The 21,152-nt window shown below is 41.3% G+C and overlaps 1 protein-coding gene across 7 annotated transcripts in view; it reads right to left on the bottom strand.

The window, feature by feature from the left end:
* Positions 1-21,152, bottom strand: part of HERC1 (HECT and RLD domain containing E3 ubiquitin protein ligase family member 1) — a 206,680-nt gene that overhangs the window by 90,270 nt on the left and 95,258 nt on the right. For 6 of the 7 annotated variants that reach the window (XM_034783387.1, XM_034783388.1, XM_034783390.1 and 3 more), the window contains 4 exons: positions 20,945-21,116; positions 17,432-17,738; positions 15,725-15,845; positions 14,447-14,498 (listed from right to left, as the gene is read on the bottom strand). In XM_034783387.1, coding sequence (XP_034639278.1) covers positions 14,447-14,498; positions 15,725-15,845; positions 17,432-17,738; positions 20,945-21,116 — 652 coding nt within the window. The remainder of the gene's footprint in view (positions 1-14,446; positions 14,499-15,724; positions 15,846-17,431; positions 17,739-20,944; positions 21,117-21,152) is intronic. The other variant, XM_034783392.1, reaches the window with a different exon arrangement.

Genomic DNA, 21,152 nt, shown 5'->3' with positions numbered 1-21,152 from the left:
ACTGGATGATGCTACCCTGTCATCAAGGTCTGACAAAATATTAAGTGAATTTTAAATTTTGTTAATAGAAAAAGAATTTGAGGGCAACAGTTATTATTACTGAGCCATAACATAAATAAGTTGATATAGATGGAAAAGTTTCAAAACCAATTAAAAAATGTAACTGCCATTATTTTCAAAAAAAAAAAAAAAAAAAAAAAGGGGTGTTTTAAGAGGATGAGAAAAATCAAGGGCTCTGAGAAGCAATATGAAATTAATGAACATGAAGAAGGATTCCAGCTGAATATAGCCAGATTTTTTTTAATGGATGTAATGTTAAAATAGGATAGGTTTAGTACAAAACCAATTTTTCAACGTTAGCATATATAAAACAAGAATGAACAAACAAAAAAAATCACGTTCTGAGAAAAATGTTTAAAGTAAAAATTCAAACAATGAAATATTTGGCTCTGCATTAGCTTAGCTGTGAGATAGTGATGACACTCTTAGGACCTACACAGTTTCACTAAGGATTTCTGATAGAGCATTTCGGATCATGTGAATACAGTTACACATAAAAAAAAAAAAAATCCACAGAGCAATAATCTTGAAGCTTGCATGAAAAATGATTGAATGTTTACTTGTCCTTATAAGCTAGCTTTTAATAATGGAGTTTTCAAAATGAATGTGGCACAGCTGCAATACATACTTTATAAAACATAAAATATGTAGGGAAGCTATAGAGGGGGGAAAAAAAATAAACATGCCATCATGTACTTGCTTGAAGCTCTTCTTTTTTCTGGGGCTCAACTGGCCAAAAAGGAGTAAATACACTACCACATAAGAATCAGAAGACAAAAGGAGACATTTGATACAAAAGACAACATTTAAAAAAAACCTCTCTTTATATTACACTGGCTCAAATTTAATTGATCTGCATTTCATTCATGCATGAAAAACATCAACAAGCAAACTCTGAAGAAAGCATTTTCTTGGTAACAATATTCATTAGTTGGTATCACCTAGGCAGCACAAACCTTGTAAGTTCTCTGCATCATAATTTTTGATTTTGTGTTTCCTCTTCTGTTGCATTTATATCTATGTGATTATATATATTTATATTCCATACTTAAGAATTAAAATCATTTAATTCAAAAATTCAGAACTACACTGACTACTACAGCTACAAAAAATATTTCTATTACTGCAACAGTAGATATTTTAGATTTAAGGTATCTGCACTATTGTATCCTGTTGGTTATCATTCAAGTTACTAGAAATTTAAGAAACTGTACTAAAGAACATCTGAGCAATATAACATTTCATCACAGACATTTGTGCAACATTCCAACTTATAACAGATTGAGACAGAAACACTCTTGGTTTTGTTTGCCCACAAAACTGTATGTATGATTGCATGTCTAAATGTGTGTGTATTTACCACAAATGTATATGCAGAATCTGGTGGTTTTTTGCACAAACCACCATTTAGATGCATTAACACTCACTCTTTCCTGCTGTAAAGGAACTGGGAAAAAGATCCGAGGGATATGAACAAAGAATGCAGACAGGATGCTGCCTACTGAGCTACATCAGTGCTGGGGGCTCTCTCTGGTCTGGCAAGACTGAAGATGATGAATCAATAATAGACGAAGAGAGGAGAGGAGAAGAGAAGGCAGAGGGAGGCCCAGGAAAGATGCTAATCTCTCCTCTCCATCTCCAATGGCCGAAAGCATTTCACAGAAGGTTTTTGGAGGGATTTCTACCTTGCTGGGGTGGAAGCTGATGGTGGCTTTCTAGAATCTGATTGAGTAATGGGTGGGTCTAAGAGCTCCAAAGGATCCGAGGGCAGAAGAAGGGGCCTTGCTGTCATGCTACTGCTCAGGTGGAGCATCTGAAGAAACAGGGAGTGGAGAATTAGCCATTCAGTCCCTGTTTGCATTTTTGGATCTAATAAGAACTTGAGGTTCATGTAGGTGAAAAAGCAAAGCTTTCCTTCCACACCTGCCTGCAGAATGACCAAGCAGGGCAAACTCCTTTTTAGCAACTCTTGCACTGCCCACTAACTATATTGCTGGTGGTGCTCATACACTAAGTCTGACCATGTCAAGTAGTGAGTGTTAAGCCCAGGGGAAAGAGGAATTGGGCAGGGAAAAAGTTCAGTTCAGTAACACACAATTTAACAAAACTATTTGAAATATACTATTTCTAAAGAGATATAACCCTCTCAAGAGCTTGCTGCTCTGTTGGCATGAAAGCATAACTCTGGGGACAAACTGCACATGAAGAAGGTGTTACAGATGGCTTGGCACAATCTTTGCCACCTCTGCATTACCTTCATCTCTGCGTGTAGGAAGCAGCAATCCATATGGAGGGGACTGCTGGGAACATTTTCATTGGACGGATGGACACACACACAAAACTCAGTTTAGAGAGGCAACTTTTTTTTCAAGAGTAGAATATTTGGAATGACTTATTATGTTAATATTTAATTAAGAGCAAAATTGTTATGGATTGAAATTGTATTTATATGAAAATAAGAAGACAAAACCAGAGCTGATTGAAAAGGACAAAGACCAAGGATGCAAGCAACTCCGTATCTATTCAGGGAAATGCCTTTGTAAAACAGCAAGATAAACTTTAATTCTGTTCTCCTCATGGTTGCACCTAATTAATTCTATAGAGCAAAGTGATACAGTTACTATGCTAGAAAGTTCTTTAAGAAAAAAATTACACCATTTATTGAAGAAATTTGCTTTAGGGAAGTTTTCCCACTAAATCCCCATACCCCCCACCTTCCTCCAAGATATAACTTATAGGAAACAGTTTTTATACAACTGTAACAACTGGGAACCTCTTCCAGAAAACTTAATTCCCAGTTAACTTTATTTACCAGACTTATTGTTTTTTTCCAGTTTAGAGAGATGTTTAGGATGGAGGCAAATATCTCTGTTTTGAAGGGGCTGACATAATCCGAAGTGAGATACTACCAGTAACTCTCATCCCCAAAATGGGGCTACACGATTAAATGTTTGTTTCTCTTCAAATAAAAGGAACAGAATGTAACCAAAAGGAACAGAAAATACTTCCTATGGTACTGCATGGTTCCATTTGCCCTTTTTCCTTCCCATACAGAAGACTGACATCTCTGTGCACCAACTCATCATTCAAACCAGTAAGAAAGAGTCCTAAAGCTCCATTATCAATCCCCTAAAACAACAATATTCTTCCCTAGAAAATAACAAAATTAACAAATCCAAGATCTTAAACAAGTCACAATAATTGATTGCCTTGAGCTGCAACGAGGAGAAAAAAAATAGTTAATTGCCCTACGGTAACTGCAGTTCAAGATGTTGTAGCAAGTGTGGCTCCCACTATAGGTGCACATGCAAGTCATGCACACAAGGCTGGACTTTTTGGCTATCAGTGTCTGTTGGGACCATGCACGCGTCTCCTTGTGCAAAGGGATAAAGGGCTGGACAGCCACTACCTACTCACTTCTCTTGCAATCCATAGTCTTTGCTACAGAGGACTCTAAAAACCAGAGACACAGGATGGGTCATGAAATCCACATGGAAATCACCTTGAAGAACCAGTTAGTGTAAGGTAAGTAACTGTTCTTCAAGAACTTGTCTGTGGATCCCACTATATAGGCTCCAGAGGTGATCCCAGCAATTACAGACCGGTAAGTCTAACGTCAGTACCAGGCAAATTAGTTGAAACAATAGTAAAGAATAAAATTGTCAGACACATAGAAGAACATAAATTATTGGGAAAAGTCAACATGGTTTCTGTAAAGGGAAATCATGTCTTACTAATCTATTACAGCTCTCTGAAGGGGTCAACAAACATGTGGACAAGTGAGATCCAGTGGACATAGTGTACTTAGATTTCCAGAAAACCACAAGGTCCCTCACCAAAAGCTCTTATGTAAATTAAGTTGTCATGGGATAAGAGGGAAGATCCTTTCATGGATTCAAAACTGGTTAAAAGACAGGGAACAAAGGGTAGGAATAAATAGTAAATTTTAGAATAGAGAGGGGTAACTAGTGGTGTTCCTCAAGGGTCAGTCCTAGGACCAATCCTATTCAACTTATTCATAAATGATCTGGAGAAAGGGGTAAACAGTGAGGTAGCAAAGTTTGCAGGTGATACTAAACTGCTCAAGATAGTTAAGACCAAAGCAGACTGAAGAACTTCAAAAAGATCTCACAAAACTAAGTGACTGGGCAACAAAATGGCAAATGAAATCTAATGTGGATAAATGTAAAGTAATGCACATTGGAAAAAATAACCCAAACTATACATACAATATGATGGGGGCCAATTTAGTTACAACTAATCAGGAAAGAGAACTTGGAGTCGTCATGGATAGTTCTCTGAAGACGTCCATGCAGTGTGCAGCGGCAGTCAAAAAAGTGAACAGCATGTTAGGAATCATTAAAAAAGGGATAGAGAATGAGACGGAAAATATTATATTGCCCTTATATAAATCCATGGTGCGCCCACATCTTGAATACTGCGTACAGATGTGGTCTCGTCTCAAAAAAGATATACTGGCATTACAAAAGGTTCAGAGAAGGGCAAATAAAATGATCAGGGGTTTGGAACAGGTACCATATGAGGAGAGATTAAAGAGACTAGGACTTTTCAGTTTGGAAAAGAGGAGACTAAGGGGGGAATATGATAGAGGTATATAAAATCATGAGAGGTGTGGAGAAAGTGAATAAGGAGTGGTGTGGAGAAAGTGAATGGGAAGGTGTATGGGTGGCGGTCTGGACATCTGCAGGAAATGCAAGAGCCAAAACTGACTTGGCCAGTAGGCAGCTATCTTAATGGCTGTAAATTTGTCCCTGATGTTGGATATTATCACAGGGAATCAGGGAGATAGGCGGGAAGACATATAGGAGTCCTCGAGCCTTTTGAAGAAAAAAGACATCTGGAAGGGAGCTTGGACTCACCCTGCCTCTAGAGCAGAAGTCCCAGCACATGGCATTGTCTACTATGGCAAACAGACCTATGGAGGGGGTCCCCCACTGGCAGAATATTGGGCCTAGATGGATTTCTGCAGTGACCACTCATGTCTAGTTACTATGTTTCCGCTCAGTAAGTGCACCAGGTCATTGCTGACTACTGGAAGGTGGAGCGCTAGCAGCCTCCCTCTGTGCTGATGGAACTACTCCCATAACTCGACTGCTTCCAGACAAATGGATAATTGAGCACCTTGTTTGTTTGTTTATATAGTACATAGCTGAAGCGTTGTCCGTCAGGATCTGCAGAGTAGAGTTCCAAAGAACAAGTAGGAAAGCAGTGCAGGCTCGTCGGATGGTTCTTAGTTCCAAGAGGTTCATATGGCGCTTCAGATGATTATGAGACCATGTGCCTTGCATCTGAAGGTGGTTCAGGTGGGTGCCTCAATCTGTCCCTAAGGCATCTGTGACCAGCTTTGTTGCTGGAAGGAGACTGAAAACAGTAGCTCCTTTCTCAAGTTCAAGGTCACCATTTGAGCTCCCACACAAATGGGAGCAGAAGTGGGATTCATTTGTTTGTATAATACTTGGACAGGGAGCAAGTGGAATCTGGCAAGCGACAGCACATATGTGCACATGGACATATTGGCTACACCGTCATAGGACCTAATCACATCAGCCACATCATCAGGGGCTCGTTTACCTGCACATCTACCAATCTGATATATGCCATCATGTGCCAGCACTGCCCCTCTCCATGTACACTGGCCAAACCAGACAGTCTCTCTCTATGCAAAAGAATAAATGGACACAAATCAGACATCAAGAATTATAACATTCAAAAACCAGTTGGAGAACACTTCAACCTCCCTGGACACTCAATTACAGACCTAAAAGTAGTAATCCTTCAACAAAAAAACTTCAAAAACAGACTCCAATGAGAAACTGCAGAACTGGAATTAATTTGCAAACTGGACACCATTAAATTAGGCTTTAATAAAGACTGGGAGTGGATGAGTCATTACACAAACTAAAAACTATTCCCCAATGCTAATTTTTCCCCTACTGTTACTCACACCTTCTTGTCAACTGTTTGAAATGGGCCATCCTGATTATCACTACAGAAGTTTTTTTTCTCCTGCTGATAATAGCTCACCTTAATTGATGAGTCTTGTTAGAGTTGATAGGGCAATACCCATTTTTCCATGTTGTGTGTGTGTGTGTGTGTGTGTGTGTGTGTATCTTCCTACTGTATTCCACTGCATGCATCCAACGAAGTGGGTTTTAGCCCACGAAAGCTTATGCCCTAATAAATTTGTTAGTCTATAAAGGTATGTCTACACTACGAAATTAGGTTGATTTTATAGAAGTCGATTCTTAGAAATCGATTTTATACAGTCGATTGCGTATGTCCACACTAAGCGCATTAAGTTGGAGGAGTGCGCCCTCACTACCATGGCTAGCATTGACTTATGGAGTGGTGCACTGTGGGTAGCTATTCCACAGTTCCTGCAGTCTCCACCGCCCATTGGAATTCTGGGTTAAGCCAGTGGTCTCCAAACTTTTTTGATCGCGCACCCCTATCAGTAAAATTTTTTTGAGCATGCACCCCCAGCCACACAGAAGCAAAAAAACGCTCCTCCTGCCACACACCCCCAAGGATCCTCTTGCAGGCACCCCACTTTGGAGACCACTGGGTTAAGCTCCCAATGCCTGATGGGGCAAAAACATTGTTGCGGGTGGTTTTGGGTACATGTTGTCAGTCTCCCCACCCTCCGTGAAAGCAATGGTAGACAATTGTTTCGCGCCTTTTTTCCGTGCAGACGCCATACCACAGCAAACGTACAGCCCGCTCAGCTCACCGACACTGCCACTGTTGTGCCCTGGGTGCTGCTGTCAGCAGATGGTGCAGTAGAACTGCTAACCGTTGTCATACACCACTTCCGCTGCAACTCTGCTCTGCAGCTATTGCCTCGATAGCGAATTTCTCCATGTTGTCTGTCATGGGCTCCTGGGTACGTGTTCTTCTTCCTCGGGAAATGTGCGCGGTGCTAACCATAGTCCTCCACTGCTTCCGCTGCAGCTCTGCTCTCCTGGTGCCATGAATCCACCTCGCAGGGCCTCTTGTCGTTCTGTATAAATATCTATTCTCGTGGCATCTGTCGTCATCTGATTCTGCTGCAACTCTGCTTTCCTGCGCTCCTTCAGATGTCATACCACGGCAAGCATGGAGCCCGCTCAGATCACCGCTGCTGTTGTGAGCATTGTAAACACCTTGGGCATTATCCTGCAGTATGTGCAGAACCTGCAAAAGCAGGCGAGGAGGCGACGACAGCGATAGTGATGAGGACATGGATACAGACTTCTCTCAAAGCACGGGCCCTGGCAAATTTGGACATCATGGTGGTAATGGGTCAGGTTCATACCGTGGAACGCCGATTCTGGACCGGGACACAAGCACAGACTGGTGGGACCGCATAGTGTTGCAGGTCTGGGATGATTCCCAGTGGCTGCAAAACTTTTGCATGCGTAAGAGCACTTTCATGGAACTTTGTGACTTGCTTTCCCCTGCCCTGAAGTGCAAGAATACCAAGATGAGAGCAGCCCTCACAGTTGAGAAGCGAGTGGTAATAGCCCTCTGGAATCTTGCAACGCCAGACAGCTACCGGTCAGCCGGGAATCAATTGGAGTGGGTAAATCTACTGTGGGGGCTGCTGTGATCCAAGTAGCCAATGCAATCACTGAGCTGCTGCTATCAAGGGTAGTGACTCTGGGAAATATGCAGATCATAGTGGATGGCTTTGCTGCAATGGGATTCCCTAACTGTGGTGGGGTGACAGACGGAACGCATATCCCTATCTTGGCACCGGACCACCTTGGAAGCCAGTACGTAAATGGCAAGGGGTACTTTTCAATGGTGCTGCAAGCACTGGTAGATCACAAGAGACGTTTCACCGACATCAATGTGGGATGGCTGGGAAAGTTGCATGATGCTCCCATCTTCAGGAACTCTGGCCTGTTTGAACAGCTGCAGGAAGGAACTTACTTCCCAGACCAGAAAATTACCGTTGGGGATGTTGAAAAGCCTACCCCTTAATGCCATGGCTCATGAAGCCATACACAGGCACCCTGGACAGTAGTAAGGAGCAGTTCAACTATAGGCTGAACAAGTGCAGAACGGTGATAGAATGTGTATTTGGACGTTTAAAAGCTCGCTGGCACAGTTTACTGACTAGGTTAGACCTCAGTGAAACCAATATTTCCATTGTTATTGCTGCTTGCTGTGTGCTCCACAGTATCTGTGAGAGTAAGGGGGAGACATTTATGGCGGGGTGGGAGGTTGAGGCAAATCGCCTGGTGTCCAATTACATGCAGCCAGACACCAGGGCAATTAGAAATTTCATGACTGGCCAGGCTACGGTGTGACAGTTCTCTTTGTTTCTCCTTGATGAAAACCCATCCCCTTGGTTCATTCTACTTCCCTGTAAGCCAACCAACCTCCCACCCTTTGATCACCGATTTCAGAGGCAATAAAGTCATTATTGTTTAATTCATCACACAAATAGGGGGAAAACTCGCAAGGTAGCCAGGGAGGGGTAGGTGAGGAGGGAAGCACCGGGTGGGGTGGTGGATGAGTGAAGGAGGGAAAGACAAGGCCACACTACAGTTTAAAACATATTGAATGCCAGCCTTCTGTTGCTTTGGCAATCCTCTGGGGTGGAGTGGCTGGGTGCCCAGGTGAGGAAGATATGAAACTTGGGCAGGAGGGAAGGCAGTTATACAGGGGCTGCAGCGGCGGTCTGTGCTCCTGCTGCCTTTCCTGCAGCTCCACCAGATGCCTGAGCATGTCAGTTTGCTCCCCCATTAGCCTCAGCATTGCATCCTGCCTCCTCTCAGCATGCTCCTCCCTCCTCTCATCGGGTTCATTTAACACTTTCCTGGACTCTGCCATTGTCTCCCTCCACGCATTCTGCTGAGCTCTTTCAGAGCGGGAGGACTGCATGAGCTCCGAGAACATCTCATCGTGAGTGCGTTTTTTTCACCTTCTAATCTGCATTAGCCTCTGGGATGGAGATGAGAGAGGGAGCATAGAAACATTTGCATCTGCGGGAGGAAAAAAAGGGAGAGTAGTATTTAAAAAGATATATTTTAGAGAACAAAGGGAAGACTATTTCACACTGAATCAAGCGATTCACATTACACAGCACATGTGCTTTTGATACAAGGTCGCATTTTGCCTCTTATACTGAGTGCCCACCGGTTTGGTGTGAGACATCACACACACTTGGCTGGGCAACAGAATTCGGCTTGCAGGCAGCCATGGTAAGGCAAAGGGTTTCGGCTTCTTCAACCTTCATAACATGTGGGAACGGTTTCAAAACAGGAGCACCCTCCTTTCCCATACCAAGCAAAGCCCGTTGAGTTGGCCATTTAAAAGGAGGGGCTGCGGTTTTAGGGTGAATGTGCAGCACAATCCAACCCCCCCTCCCAAATTCTCTGGGATGATCGCTTCACACACACCCCTCCCCCACTCTGTGGCTAATATCAGGGAAGATCTCTATCAGCCAAACGCAAACAGCTCAGCATGAACGGGCCTCCCCCCACCGCATGGCTAACAGCGGGGATGATTTATTTTCAGCCAAAGGCAAACAGCCAAGCAGGAACAGGCACCTCTGAATGTCCCCTTAAACAAATTTCCTGTATTTCAACCAGGTGACCATGAATGATATCATTCCCCTGAGGCTAATACAGAGAGATAAAGAACGGATGTTGCTTGAATGCCACCAAAGCCCGGGCCCATTCGCTGCAAGGTTTTGTTTTGCAATGATTCCAGACTATTTGCTACTGGCTTGGCGTGGTAAATTAATCATTAAACACGCTTGCTTTTAAACCCGGTATTATATTTACAAAGGTACACTCACCAGAGGTGCCTTCTCTGGCTTCACGGTCCGGGAGTCCGCCTTGGGAGGGTATTGGCTCCAGGGTGATGAACAGTTCCTGGCTGCCGGGGAGAAGGGATTCTCTGCTTGCCTGCTGTGCGCTATCCTCAACCTCCTCCTCATCTTCAAACTCCTCACCCCTGTTGCACGAGACTCCCCCCTTGCAGGTGTCCATGGACAGTGGTGGGGTAGTGGTAGGGGCCACCCTTAAAATTGCATGCAGCTCATCATAGAACCAGCATGTATGGGGCTCTGACCCGGAGTGACCATTTGCATCCTTTATTTTTTGGTAGGCTTGACTCAGCTCCTTAACTTTCACGCGGCACTGCTGTGTGTCCCTGTTGTAGCCTCTGTCCATCATGCCCTTGGAAATTTTGACAAATATGGTCGCCTGTGCTGATGAGCTCTGCATGGTCACCTGTGCTGATCAGCTTGCCACGCTGGCCAAACAGGAAATGAAATTCAAAAGTTCCCGGGGCTTTTCCTGTCTACCTGACCAATGCATCTGAGTTGAGAGTGAGTCCACAGCGGTCACAATGGAGTATTCTGGGATAGCTCCTGGAGGCCAATACCGTTGAATTGTATCCACACTACCCCAAATTCGACCCAGCGAGGTCGATTTTTAGCGCTAAACCCCTCGCCGGGGAGGAGTACAGAAATCGATTTTAAGAGCTCTTTAAGTTGACAAAATAGGCTTGGTCGTGTGGACGGGTGCAGAGTTAAATCGACCTAACGCTGCTAAATTTGACCTAAACTCGTAGTGTAGACCAGGGCTAAGGTGCCACAAGTACTCCTCGTTCTTTTTGAGTCCTCTTTGTTCCCCTTTTTATAAACACATTATTTTCGCCCTTCTCCAGTCCTCTAGGACTTCAACTGTCCTGCATGTGTTCTAAAAATAATTGCTAACATTTCTGAGATTGCTTCAGCTAGTTCCTCATGTACTCTAGGATGAATTCCATCAGGCCCTGCTGACTTGAATACATCTAACTTATCTAAATATTGTTTAAGCTATTTTCCCCCAATTCTGGATTGTGTTCCTTCCCCCTTGTTGTTAATAATAATTGTGTTGAGTATCTAGGTCACCATTAACCCTTTTAGTGAAGACTGAAGCAAAATAGGTATTGAACACTTCAGCCATCTTAATGTCATCAGTTATTAGCTCTCCTTACCCACTAGCTAGAGGACCGACACTTTCTGTTGTCTTTTTCTTGCTTCTCTTGTATTTAAAAGAATTTAAAAGAATAAGAACCTATTCTTATTGTCTTTTATGTCTCTTGGTACATGTAATTCATTTTGTGCCTCAGCCTTTCTGAATTTGTCCCTACATGCTTGTGCTATTCTTTTGTACTCCTCCTTAGCAATTCAGCCATATTTCCAATTTTTGTAGGATTCCTTTTTGATTTTCTTTTCCTTAGCCTCCTAATGTAGCCACATTGGCCTCTTACTATTCTTCCTATCTTTCCTTCCCATCGGGATAATTTGCAGTTATGCCTTTAATAATGTCTCCTTGACAAAATACCAGCTCTCCTGAACTTTTTCCCTTAGATTTTCTTCCCATGTGATATTATCTACCAGTTCTCTGAGTGCTTTTTTGAAGTCCATTGTCCTTATTCTGCTGCTCTCACTCCTTCCTTTTCTTCAAACAATGAAATCTATCATTTCATGGTCACTTTCAGATTCATTACCAATTCTTCCCTGTTGGTCAGAATCAAGTCTAAAAGGGCTGTCCTCCTGGTTACTTTCTCCACTTTCTAAAACAAAAAGTTGTCCCCAATACATGCCAAGAACTTATTGGAAATTTTGCATTTTTCCGTATTACTTTTCCAACAGATGTTTGGGTAGTGAAAGTCACCCATTACTACAAGGTCTTGTGTTTTGGATATTTCTGTTATTTGTTTCAGAAGTGCCTCATCCACCTGATTTGGTATTCTATAGTTAGACCCCTACCATGATATCACCTGTTTTTTCCCTTTTATCTTTACCCAGAGGCTTTTAACTGGTCTGCCTCTGACCTCCTTCTGGACCTCAGAACAAGCGTATATATTCTTGTATATATTTTACTCCCTTTTTCTTCTGCCTCTACTTCCTGATCAAGCCATCCCCATCTATGCCAATATTCCAGTTATGAGTCTTATCTCACTTAGGCCTGGTCTACACTGGGGGGGTAGGGGGAATGATCGACCTAAGATACGCAACTTCAGCCACGAGAATAGCGTAGCTGAAGTCGACTTCCCTCGTATTCTCACGGCGCGCGGTCGACTGCCGCTGCTCCTCCGTCAACTCCGCTTCCGCTTCTCACCGCGGTGGAGTACAGGAGTCGACGGAAGAGCGATCGGGGATCGATTTATCGCATCTACACTAGACGCAATAAATCGATCCCCAATAGATCGATCACTACCCGCCGATCTGGTGGGTAGTGTAGACGTACCCTAAGCATCTAACCCTCACATGCTAACAAATGATCTCTCTAAATAGTCTCCTTCATAACTAGGAAAGAGCTATCAACTAACCAGAAGAATACTAAAATTTATCTTAATCTCTCTACAATATTTAAGCTTCCCCAAACTCCACATACATCTTAACTACAAAGTTAGTTTCCAAGCCTTAGTAGAGTTCAAACACTGAACTCAAATTATTTTAGCATCAGCTGTTCACTCTTGTGACACATACATCCCTACCTCCCGCTCTAAAGACAAGACATATGCTTTGCTCCCTCCATTACTTCCAAGATGACTCTTTGATAGTCTTGAAAAGAAAACCATTAAGATTCTTCAGACTGATATGATATCAACTAGAAGGGTCACGTACTTGGACTTACATTTATAGTAAACAGAAAATTGCCCTCCTACCCTCTGCCAAATCAAGTGCCATTCATCTTCTGGATTAGAGTTCTGAAGGCTTTGAACTGCATTCTATGACAAAAATCCATTATAAGCATCAGGATAGAGAACTTCACTATGATAGACAGATGAACATCCCCCATCAGTTTCTTCTTGCTGGTTTCAGAAAGTGAATGAAAGTAGAAAGAAAACTCTCTAAAAACAGCTGAATTCATGTTGTAATAAATGGACATACAAATTTATCCTAATTGTAAGCTCAACTTGTGAAAAGTGGATAAAGGTTCATGAATTGTCACAATGAGCTATTATATAAAACTGTTTAAGAAAAGATGTGAAAAGGAGAGAGAAAGACTGAGTTAATTTAAACAAAATATTTACTGATATAATCTAAACAGTCTTTGAATTTAACTGGTGAACAAGAGGACCAGAAAATAATGAGATGGGCTATTTCATTCATCACTCCTTTTTGAAGGCCTTAAAAAGATACTTTCAGGAAGAACAGTGAGAAGAACTTTTTATCACCACTGCTGCTGTGATGGAAGGATTGTTGCCATGGCGTCAGACCTTGATATTCCATGATCGCTGCATCAGAAAAGATGCCAACCTTAGAATCCCGCTGTCTTCTCCTCCCTCAGGTGCCCCTTTTTGCTCCTTATCTTCCTCCTGTCCTACCTCTATCCTGCTCTCTCTCAGTTTTTAACTGGATCCTGAAATCAGCCGTACTGCACAGTGCCAGCACAGTTGGATGAGATGGTCCATCCAGCTCTGCTCAGCCTGAGGACCAGGGAAGGAAAGGGACCTGACCAGACCAGTCAGATGATGTCCCTGACAAGGTTGGTGAGCTGGCGTCCACAGCCATAGCTGTCATGATCAACTTACCAACCCAAAGCATCCCATCCGTGACTGAGCAGCCACCCTATATCCTGAGATCATCAACAAAATCCATATTTCCCCCATCTTTACTGTCCTATTTATTCTCTCCCTTCTGTGTCTGTCTGTTTTGTCTAAGGCAGGAAAACGACTATCATTCTCAATTCAGAACTGAACAGCAGAACTTTCTCCTCGACCAGAAAGGACTGTTAGACTGCATAAGAGACTTTAACCAATATTCACTGTCCCCAGAAAGGACTTTGATAGGTTTTGATTAAGTTTGTTTTGGATAAACAATCAATTTAAGTTCTAATGCTTTTTACCTTGTTTTGTTTTCCTTTTGTGTGTTTCAATCAACAAATTTCTTAAGCTTGGTCTGAGTTTTATAATGTGTTTGGCACGGTATTAAACAGGCTGAGGACTCTGTATATCAATCCCCAGACCTTGTTTAACACTGTTTAACATTGGACAGTAATTGAGTTGTGCTAACACCTTTATCCTCTATATTGCATCTAAATTAATACAACAGCTCTCACTAGCTCCTAAGAAATATCCCACGAGGAAAAGATATATACAGTGGGCTCTAGACACATCTTTGCCACACAAAGATATGATCAAAGAGTGGTTATTTATGGTCTACAGTAATTTTTAAGAGACTTAAAAAATTCTAATTTTTTTAAAATAAGAGAACAATTTTCATGAACCATTCTAATGAGCTAAGATCATATATATGATACTTCAGAAACAAGTTATTTCATGTGAATCTAAAAATACTTTTAAAAACACTGAAAGCAAGTTTAAAATATACTAGATTACACCAATATCCAATATATTAATAAAAACTTACCCTTCTTTCTATGTGAGGATGCCAAATCCAAATCAACATTTCGTCTTCCACTCTAGATTTAAAAGAATTAATACAAAACCTCATTTCTCTTTTTAACTGTACAACAAAAAAGTATCTCAAGATTTAGGCTTTCTTAAAGCTTTTCACTACTAAGTGAAATGAGACAAAGCAAAGCATTTTATTTTAGTTAAAACAATCTGAGTTTTTAATAACGTGACAGAGAACACACCACATTTCTGAAGAAATAATTACTGTAACTGTCATAACTTAAAAAAAATAGGGAAAGACTCTTAACAAAACTTCATGATCCACATGAGTATGTTAGTCTGTAAGACGTAAATCTAAAAAACACGTTCCTCAGAATATTCCAGTTCTTCATTTAACAAGATTTCTAAGCCTTTGGGGGAAAAAAACTGTAGGGCATAGCTTTGGCTGTGTAAATACTGCTCACGAATAAGACTCCGTATTTGTCACAGAGGTCATGGAAGTCACGGATTCTGTGACTTTCCGTGACTTCTGCAGTGGCTGGTGTGCCAGGCCTGGGGGCCGCCTGAGCAACTCTGGCAGCCCCCAGGACAGGAGCACGGGCTGCTGCTGGGGCAGTCTCCCCCCACCCCCAGCAGCAGGAGTTTGGGTGTGAGGGGGCTCAGGCTGCGGATTGGGGTGCGAGGCGGTGCTTACCTGGAGAGGGTAAGGGGGCTCCCCCACCCAGTGCCTAGCTCCATGTGCTGCCTCTGTCAGCAGGCATCGCCCTTGCAGCTGCCATTGGCTGCAGTTCCCAGCCAATGGGAGCTGCAGAACCAGGGCTTGGGGCAGAGCAGAGGCAGCACGTGGAGCTCAGGAGCCAGGTAGGGAGCCCGCCCAGCCCCGCCCCGCCAACCCTCCTCCCGGGCTGCGCCCCCAAGCACCACCACCCCCAAGTTTTAGTCAGCGGTATATAGTAAAAGTCATGAACAGGTCATGGGCCATGAATTTCTGTTTACTGCCCGTGACCTGTCCATGACTTTTAATAAAAATACCCATGACTAAAATGTAGCCTTACTCATGAACAACAATGAAACAACCTAAACTAACCTATAATCATTTTTAAGTTCATTTTTGTGCAATCATTTGTTTCCCCAATAGCAATGCAGGTGGTTTGCAGTGGTCTCCTCTGTATATCCACTGCAAATTCACAATGTTTCTAAGCAAAATGGCACGTTTAAGATATCTTTCATATCTGAAAAAATATAGATGTAAGACTGAAACTGTATAAAACATCAAGTTAGTTTTACCTACCAGTGAGTAACCCTCTTCATCTGATTCAGGCTGAGATAAATCAGATTCACTCCTCGATTTGATCAGCCTATAGTTTGAACTAGAGTGGGTTGAACGACTCTCTGCAGTAAGACTTTCACTCCTGCCTCACAAACATACACATATAAAAGAGAAAATTATTTCACAAATGCTCTTTGTAGAATGCAAAACTAAAGTAAATTATCAGTCATAAGTTGTTGTACAAAGTCTCTGCTACAAATATTAATTTCAGGACATAATATTCAAAAACTAAACTTTGTATATAAACATAAAAAGTGTGTATACTACCTACCTGTATCACCATTAATGTTTATATCAGACAAAACTAGGCACTGATAGTCAAATATTGATTCAGCTGGCAACACAGCTTTATTTGGGAGAAGTCTAACCAGGATTGTCTCAAGGCCAAAAGGGGACAGGAATAAGATGTGAAAGGGCTTGCAAGTGTTTACTAATACCCTCTATTAGCATACATTATTGCTCCTCAGCACTCTTACTGGTCAGCAGATGTGATAGCAGCCTGAGATGACTGATTTCCCTGAGTTCTTCGGTAAGTGTTACATACAGTGGTATGCAGAAACACTTAGATTTCTAGCAGAGGGGACATGGCAACAGACAAGGAAAGGCACTATATTCTTTTAAGACCCACCCATTAAGTGAATCCTAAGGTCAATATGCTGAAGATGAAAGCCACTTTGACACCATCACCAGACACAGCTGCCCATGTTTTGATGGCTGGACTCCAAGCAAATAGTCAAAAAGAATAAAAATGGAACTGAAATTAAAAAGTCTTCCTTATAAATTTCTATTAAAATTTCCGTTTAAATACAGTTTAAATGTGAAACAGTCTAAGAAAAGCTAAAAACACTGAGAGGCTTTCAGTATAACTCTACTGAGCAGTGTGACAGATGTTAAAAAGGACAAAATCAAGATAGATTAAAAAAACCTACATCTGTGTTACTAGCAATACCTTAGATTATTAAAATTAAATATTTTTTAAAATACACTTGACTACCAGAATTTATACTGTTTACGTCACACGCTGTTTCACTGCAATTTAGACAATGAAACTAGTTGCCTTTCTTTCTGGTTTTCATGCATCTGGCTAACAAAGTTCTTTGTTTTTCAGGAAATATTTAGTTGTTTTTTTTTTTTTTAAATCATGAAAAACATTTCTATTCATATTAGGTTTTTAGGGCCTGTCTATGTTATTACTTTCTTTTAAAACCCCACATTTTGGGTATAAGCAGTGTAATCTTTAACTAACACTATATGTAAAACCCTAATACATATAACAATTATAAACACAGAACAAAACAAAAACTCTTGTCAAACTAATGAAAATATGAATTTTTCAACAAATCAAATTATTTTAAATCCTAGATGATCTGGGTTTCATTATGATGAGTCCACACAGCTATACTCAATTTCAAAAAATCAAGTTGTTTCAAGTATATCATACTATATCTAGGTTGCCCGTATCATGTTGGGTTCTTTTATGAAAAATTGAGAGACACCACTTTCCCTCTGAACCCAAACATCAGTGTTGTTTTATCTAAACCCTTGAATTCTTTTTCTTTGTTGTCATATCCTGAGTTTATCTTCAAGAGTTATTGACTAAATTTTAATAAATATTTTTAGAAAGAAGTAGAGGAAAATTAACTACTTTAAATAGTTAATGAATCCCACCTAGTCATGAGTCCAATCCCTTCAGGTGTACTAGTTGAAGTTTGCTGCAATTGTCCTTCCTCCCTTCGTTTTTGGAGCTCTTCAATAACAGGGCTTACTCCTAAGATCAACAAGGCACATCTATGGATCACAGAGTTGCATGCAGCAGTGTACACATCTTGACCCTCCGGAAGATCTGTGCTAACTCTTCGTTCCTGTTGGGACTGAGGAGGCTGATCATCAACTCTAGTCCCATTTCCAGTGTTCATCCTATCTCGATCCCGACTGCGAGCTACTTCACGGGCTGATAGGAAACATTGAAATATTTCTGTAACATGCAACACAAAAACAAGGTCTTAACGTCTAGGCAAAGCTAAATTATAATAAAATCGTCATCTTCAGTTTAGGCCAAACATTGGCATTGACAAGTGGAAAATATAACATTTTTTTCCTAACAGTAAAAAAAAGGATCCATTAACAAGTAAAAATCTATAAAACAAGTTAACAAATATAGACTAATTACTTAGTCTAGCATCTACTATGTTAAATTTAAAATGAAGGGAATAGTAAAATCTGGCATGCTGCTAAACAATTCCTTCAGCAGTGCACTGCAATCTAATTATTTAAAACGGAGCAAGAAAGGGAATGATCAAAATTCTTTCATTCCGCTGAATACCTTCAAAGAGCCAGAATAAACAGGAAAGCTTGTACACTGCCATTTAAAAACTCACATTTTATTTTTTTAAGGTGAAAACACATCACATATAACAATGATCAGAGCAGGCACTGTCAGTGTGCTGCTATTCCTTGGATGCATTGTGCTTATGATAAACAAACAGCTGAAACCTCCTAGAGAACAAAATCTGTTTATATGGTACTGTATAAGGATGGCCTGGGATTATAATGTTAGGGTCAGGAAATAAGGAACAAATGCTACCAAGTAAAAGTAATAACTGGCTTTTTAAGCATGCTAGCTTCTGACTAGAACACTGTCCATCAGTGGCAGTGCAGGGTTAGCCATGTCCCTTAGAAGAGCATGACAATTAGAGAAAATGCTTCCAACTAAATATTTATAATTCTTACAATAAACTGGTGAAACTTACTGCAGAGCATACATCCTACTCAAATTTCAAATTCCAATGCACACCAAATTGCAGCCTAACCAAAACAAGTGCTGGTTGGTCAACATCTGTGTACTTGAATTCTTGGAAAAAAGAAATTTTCAGTAAGAAAGAAACTTTCCAATTTTCAATCAAATCTAGATCCAGAGACCAACCAATGGGATTTGTGTAGCAGTATGCACCTGGGGGATATGCAGTCATGCAGAAGAACTAGTGTTGGCAGTGGGGTAGCCTGTAAAATCTTCTCGAGGTCATTTGATTTTTGGTCTGTTCATTTCCTCTGGAGAAATGGCTTTCCCTTCAGTCATATCTCTATTTCAGTGGGAGACACAAAAGGACTATTTTCTTCTCCCATATTGCCTGTAGCAGTTCCAGCATCATTTGGCAGATGCCAATTTCTTTTTGGATTTCCTCTTAAGAGGTCACTTTGCTACGGTCTTCTCAAACAATCTTTCTCCCAAATATTTAGAGGCTAGTAGTATCACCACTCCAGAACTGAAGACAACAGTGTCTGAGTAAGAGAGGTGAAACCCAGAGCTCCGGCAAAAAAATCTGAAAGAGTTGAGCAATGCTTCGGAAACAAAAACTGCTACTGGAATTATCTTACAGAGAGAGACCACCTGACTATAACAATTCCTGATCTTCAGGAATACATCAGTCCATGCTAATATTGTTCGGGTAGAGCATGCTAATATTGTTTGGGTAGATACACACGAAGCTGTCAAGGTTGTTGAAGAAGCTTCAAAATTCCTCCGGAGACATGAATCCACTTCCCCCATTCCCTTTCAGAAGGGACTGTGGCTCTTTTACCACAGAAGAAAGAAATTTAGGTAGCTAGATAGCAGGTTTTGAATTACTTTACCTGGTAATAATTTTCAGGTCATCTCTCCTAATCATCTGGGATGAGCTGGCTATTCACATTCTTTCCTAATCACATCTCTAGAGCTGTGTGGATTGAGACCAAAATCTCAGATTTGTCTCCAGAGAGGAAATACTACTCTGTGGTCTCACTTTCCTCCATAAGCTTGGTCCTTTTCATAGTCCAAGCTCCGTGTTTTGAAGGTTCTTTTAATGGGAAGTCTAGCAATTACAGGGCTTTTTTTATTTTAAAACCAAGAAGAATCCTAATCTGTCTACCTGTGCTGTGGGAGCAAAACCAAAACAAGTAGGTTCTTCTAAGGGAAATGATGGGCCCAGTCTAGTTCTATATCCCTCCCCAGTGCAAGCTGGAAGACCCTGTTGGTGGGTCTATGGCTCTGGGTTTGGTAGCAAATGGGGTCTCTTTATAGCTTCAGCCTGATTCTAGGAAAACAAGCCTAGGCTTTTGTTAGCTTTGGATCACTGGGAAGAATCTTCTACCAAACGTTTGGCAGGCCTCTCAGTCATTACAAATCAACAGAAATTAGAAAACAGTCTTATCCAAGACCCGCCCCCCAAGCAAAGTTAAGTCCTGGAGCAGAAATGAAGCAGTTTTCTATGCAGGTTCTCCTTACCCCTTGGTTAGGGTAGCAGCCCTGGCAGGCTCCTCCCTGAGGAGAGGGGAATAAGTCACTAGCATAGAGCATATTGGGAATGTCACACTGATATGGAAACTAGCCCCTAAATATCCAAGGTGGGGGGAGGGATAGCTCAGTGGTTTGAGCATTGGCCTGCTAAACCCAGGGTCGTGAGTTCAATCCTTGAGGAGGCCATTTAGGGATCTGGGGCAAAAATCTGTCCGGGAATTGGTCCTGCTTTAAGCAGGGGGTTGGACTAGATGACCTCCTGAGGGCCCTTCCAACCCTGGTATTCTATGATTCTAATATGGTTAGATGTGGCTTCATCAAAGGAGGAAAAAACACAATATTTTAATTAACAGGCTGAATATCCCTTTTAGCCTGGGTACAAGACCCAATTCTGCAAAAACTACCAAAGTTGAAGGAATTTGGCAATTTTCTTTGCAAGCCATATTTAAATATCAACAATTACAAATTATCTAGACAGTCCATGAAGTTTACAGGTGGTGGTGCAAATATGAAGTGTACTGAAAAACATACATTAGTAACTTTACAAAGGTCTGATTAAGCAGGCATTCAACAACATCAGTAAATTCCAAACCAATCCAATGTTAGCAACAATAAATTTTATTCCAAACTCTAGAATAAGAGATATTTAAAATCAATCTGTTACTACATACATATACATATAGAAAGTATATTATATACGCGCACACACATTTATTAAAAAGTGCAGAATATTGCTTATATTTTGACCCAATGAATACACTAAAATTTTACACAAATAAACTCAATGACATTTTGGATGTCTGAAGTAAAAACTTCTAGATTAATTTTTAATTTGTCCTTTGTTAAACAAATGTACAGTCCTTTCTAGAAACCATGAAATTGCATTCCTACATTTAATGTCTACTTACTTCCGGCTGTCATGACTTCATGCTCTCTTTCCTCCTCTTCATCTTCTTGTTCTGGATGCCCCTCTTCTCTGTCTCTCTCTGCCTGCTCCTCCATTTCAGCTTCTTCATCAATGGTCCGAGTAAAAGAATGCTCTTGGGGATCAATATCTGCAGACTCCTGGTTTTCTGACATCTAGACAAAGTTGTTTGTTACATGGTGAAATCACTT

Source organism: Trachemys scripta, chromosome 10 (assembly GCF_013100865.1).
Source record: "Trachemys scripta elegans isolate TJP31775 chromosome 10, CAS_Tse_1.0, whole genome shotgun sequence".
Classification (NCBI taxonomy): Eukaryota; Metazoa; Chordata; order Testudines; family Emydidae; genus Trachemys; species Trachemys scripta.
This window is presented reverse-complemented; position numbering and strand designations above follow the sequence as displayed.